This window comes from Amphimedon queenslandica, unplaced genomic scaffold (assembly GCF_000090795.2).
Source record: "Amphimedon queenslandica unplaced genomic scaffold, v1.1 AMPQUscaffold_13520, whole genome shotgun sequence".
Classification (NCBI taxonomy): Eukaryota; Metazoa; Porifera; class Demospongiae; order Haplosclerida; family Niphatidae; genus Amphimedon; species Amphimedon queenslandica.
In genome coordinates, this window is record NW_003546244.1 from 862,172 (window position 1) to 865,959 (window position 3,788).

At 35.9% G+C, this 3,788-nt stretch overlaps 2 protein-coding genes across 2 annotated transcripts in view; both read right to left on the reverse strand.

Moving 5' to 3' along the window:
* Positions 1-2,055: 2,055 nt before the first annotated feature.
* LOC109581648 (uncharacterized) lies at positions 2,056-3,034 on the reverse strand. The gene is made up of 4 exons (XM_019995945.1): positions 2,942-3,034; positions 2,572-2,895; positions 2,113-2,515; positions 2,056-2,073 (listed from the first exon to the last, which is right to left on the reverse strand). Exons 1-3 carry the CDS (start codon positions 3,015-3,017, stop codon positions 2,499-2,501), a joined length of 417 nt encoding a protein of 138 aa, XP_019851504.1. The 5' UTR covers positions 3,018-3,034; the 3' UTR covers positions 2,056-2,073; positions 2,113-2,498.
* A 136-nt stretch (positions 3,035-3,170) lies between these two features.
* The window catches only part of LOC100641070 (receptor-type tyrosine-protein phosphatase F-like), a 2,756-nt gene continuing 2,138 nt past the window's right edge, over positions 3,171-3,788 (reverse strand). The window contains exons 10-12 of the mRNA XM_019994709.1: positions 3,616-3,757; positions 3,433-3,568; positions 3,171-3,242 (exon numbers count right to left, since the gene is read on the reverse strand). Coding sequence (XP_019850268.1) covers positions 3,171-3,242; positions 3,433-3,568; positions 3,616-3,757 — 350 coding nt within the window. The remainder of the gene's footprint in view (positions 3,243-3,432; positions 3,569-3,615; positions 3,758-3,788) is intronic.

Consider the following 3,788-nt stretch of genomic DNA (forward strand, 5'->3'; position numbering starts at 1 on the left):
TTATTTCAGTGCTATTTACTGAAGGAAGATCTATATATGAGTACACACTGATGGTATAGGTACTCATTGGTGAGAGATCTGTTAGTACAATTTCACCTTCACTGGTGGATAATACATTCCTGGTTACACCTCCAGTAGTATACTCAATCACATATCCATTAGTCTCTGATGAATTGGTCCAGTTCACTTTGATACTAGTAGCATTTAATACAAACCCTCTCACATTATTTGGAGGACCACTAGGAACTAGAAAAGAGACAAAGGTATCTACTATTGATTAAAGTATAATCATACCATGTAATATCACAGATTGACTGTAGTTGACTTCTCCAATCATTGCTATACAGGTAACATTAACTGACACTCCCAGTGGATCAGGATATACCAGTAGTGTGTTGTTGTATGTCAGGACATCAATTGATGTATACATTGAGTTACTCTTCATCACTCCATTCACTAACCAGTAAACATCAGTTGAAGGATTTATATCAGTAGTTGTGAGACAATCAATACGATATTGAGTGTTATTGAGTTGAGTAATGGATGAGACTAGTATCCAATTGATTGAATTAATAACTAGAAATACATCAACGATGTTACAAGTACATTAAAAGGTGCAGTAGCAATACCTGTGGATAAGGTCTGTACACTGATTGTACTACTAGCAGGTCCCAGTAATTGTTGATATGCTCTGACTGTGATGCTATAAGTTGTTTCTATATTCAGTCCATTCAGTGTGATTGTATTATTACTACTTCCCTCCACCTGTACTGTCTGCACAGTGTCTGTGTCACTAGTGACATTGACTACATATCCATCAGCATCAGATGAATCAAGTGCAGTCCAACTGACAGTGATAGTGATAGCTGTCTTGCTGACCTCAGTAAGAGAAGAGGGAGCAGTTACTGGAACTACATGTAATTTTTTTAAATATAAATATTATTGGTAGAATTTACATGTGTATTTTATAGACATTACCTTTAACGGTTAAAATACGTGTTCTGTCAGCACCAGCACTAGGATTATCCAACACACACTGATACATTTGATCTCCAGTGGTTGATTGACTGATTAATCCACTACTGACATTCATTCCATTCCATGTGATATCAACAGTATATCTTACTGTGTTGGGGTTGCTACTAACTAAGACAGTACCAGGACAAGTATTGGTTCGATCATCACAATTAGTGTAATTAACCAATACAGTATTATCTATGCTCATACTAATACCATCATACAGTTGGTATCCAATTTTAACACAATTCAGTTTGTATTTTTGAGGATATACTGTCATATCAGAAGGAAGAGCAGCAGTAAATGATTCTATTTCTGAAAATCCTACAAATGAAAAAATTAACACATCAGTAAGTGACAATAGTCTCCTCTTACTGAATATATTAGCAAAGATGATGTTAGTGTTAGGATCTGAACAATCAGTGGGTAGACAACACTTGTACCAGCCTTCTTGATCTGCTAGTCCCTGATTAGGAACAAGATAAAGATTGATAGCAGCATCAGGTGAAATGACATTAGTACAACGAAAAGGATCACTGGCACTATTACTGTTACAGTCAACAGGATCATCATCAGGATCAGCAACTCTAACCCACTGACCAGTAGTTAGACTAGTACCAGGTAACACACATGATATAGCTTTAGTAACTTCATTGACATTATTGTCAAAAAAATATGATTTATTAGGATAACAGTATCCAATATATGCTAAATAGATACCTATAATTTAATTTCAATAGTTTTTTGTTTAGCAAATCAAAATACCTTTAACTTGACATCGTGGAGTAAGGACACTGATTGCACTGCTAGCAGGTCCCAGTAATTGTTGATAGGTTCTGACTGTGATGTTATAAGTTGTTAGCTCTCTCAGTCCATTCAGTGTGATTGTATTATTACTACTTCCCTCCACCTGTACTGTCTGCACAGTGTCTGTGTCACTAGTGACATTGACTACATATCCATCAGCATCAGATGAATCAAGTGCAGTCCAACTGACAGTGATAGTGGTAGCTGTCTTGCTGACCTCAGTAAGAGAAGAGGGAGCAGTTGCTGGTGCTATAAAAAATAATAAAGTCATTTTATTGCTACTTATACCTGTTACTAAAATGTCTCTATTTCTTTTTACTGGGCTGTGATCAATATGACCAAAGTCTAAATGGAATCTAAATACATGATCCCCATTGTTGTTTGATTGGCTCAGTACTCCACTAGTAATAGTCTCTCCATTCCAAGTAACAGTTAGAGTATAGTCCCACCTTCCATTACCATAATCTACTGACATTCCATCACCATACATGAATGTACAACTGTATGAGGCCCTAGATCCAGTGCAGAGTTTAGTACTATTGCTACCAGACTCATAGTACCAATTAGCAGCATGTAAAAAAGGACTGTGATCATTACTACCAATTTTAATAGCATGTAGTGTATATGTTTGAGGTAGTACTGTTTTATCTGAAGGAAGGTCAACTGTGATCATTTCAATCTGGTACCCATCCTACAGTAAATCAGTAACAAAGTGACAGTGTGTACTAGTTTAATAAGAACACTTACTGAATATATTAGCAAAGATGATAGTGTTAGAATCTGAACAATCAGTGGGTAGACAACACTTGTACCAGCCATCATCAGATGGTGATATGCCTTGTCCATTAGGTATGTAAAGACTGATAGTAGCATTAGGTGAAGATATTTCATTACAACGAAGAGGATCAGCACTACAGTCAACTGATGATCCACTAGGAGTAACCCACTCTCCAGCAGTCAGAGTGGAATCAGGTAGCACACACTGGATACTGTTACTGGCTCCTTTAATATCAGCATCAAAAAAATATGACCCATTAGTATAACAGTTTCCATCATGCCTCAGGTAGATACCTATAAAAACCTATACAGTTGTTATTATACACATCCAGTGTCTTACCTGAGGAAGGTGGACATTGACTAATAACTTCACTGACACTCAACAAGAAAAAGACAGTAACTCTTAGAGCTATCATTATCAAACTGAAGAGTGTGTCTAGAAACTGTGAACTATTTTAAATATACAATGTTAATAGATTAGCACTATCTATATACGGTAGTAGATGTTTTTCTAGCATTCTAAGTCAACATAAGCTACTTAACTTTCAATTAAAGCCTCTAACACATTTCTACAAACTGAATAAATCAAGATAACAAAGATATATTTCTTTGCAATAACTTATATTTGGGATATCAAAAAACTAATTTTAGTATACAAGAATAATTTACCAATACAAATCAAGTCACTAAAAATAAAAATAACCAGTGTCACTGAAAATTTGAGTATGTGCTATTTATAGCGAGATACATCTCAAGTGCTTCATATATTGTTATGTACTGCTCCTATTGAAATAAAATTATTTTAATTATCTGAAGTTGGTTGCATTGTACCAGTGTAGTGACAGCTCCTGGTTTACTCCTTTTAAGAGCTTTAGTCACTTGAAACACATCCACTACACCTTCTGCCTTACACTGTTCTAGAGCAATACTTATAGCACAGTACACTCCTGTACGACTCACTGTATCACTGAAACACATAAACAATTCCATTTGAATAGCTATTACACTTCTTACCTACAGTGTACCACTATTGGTCCTCCTCCAATCTTTTGTTGTCTGTGTATAACATCATCAATAACTTGTAGGACAGTACGTGGGTCTCTAAGGACTCCATCATTCATCCACCCAATAACCTGAAACTGGACTATGTTCCATCCTAAAGACTGTCGTTCCAGTGAAACACACAG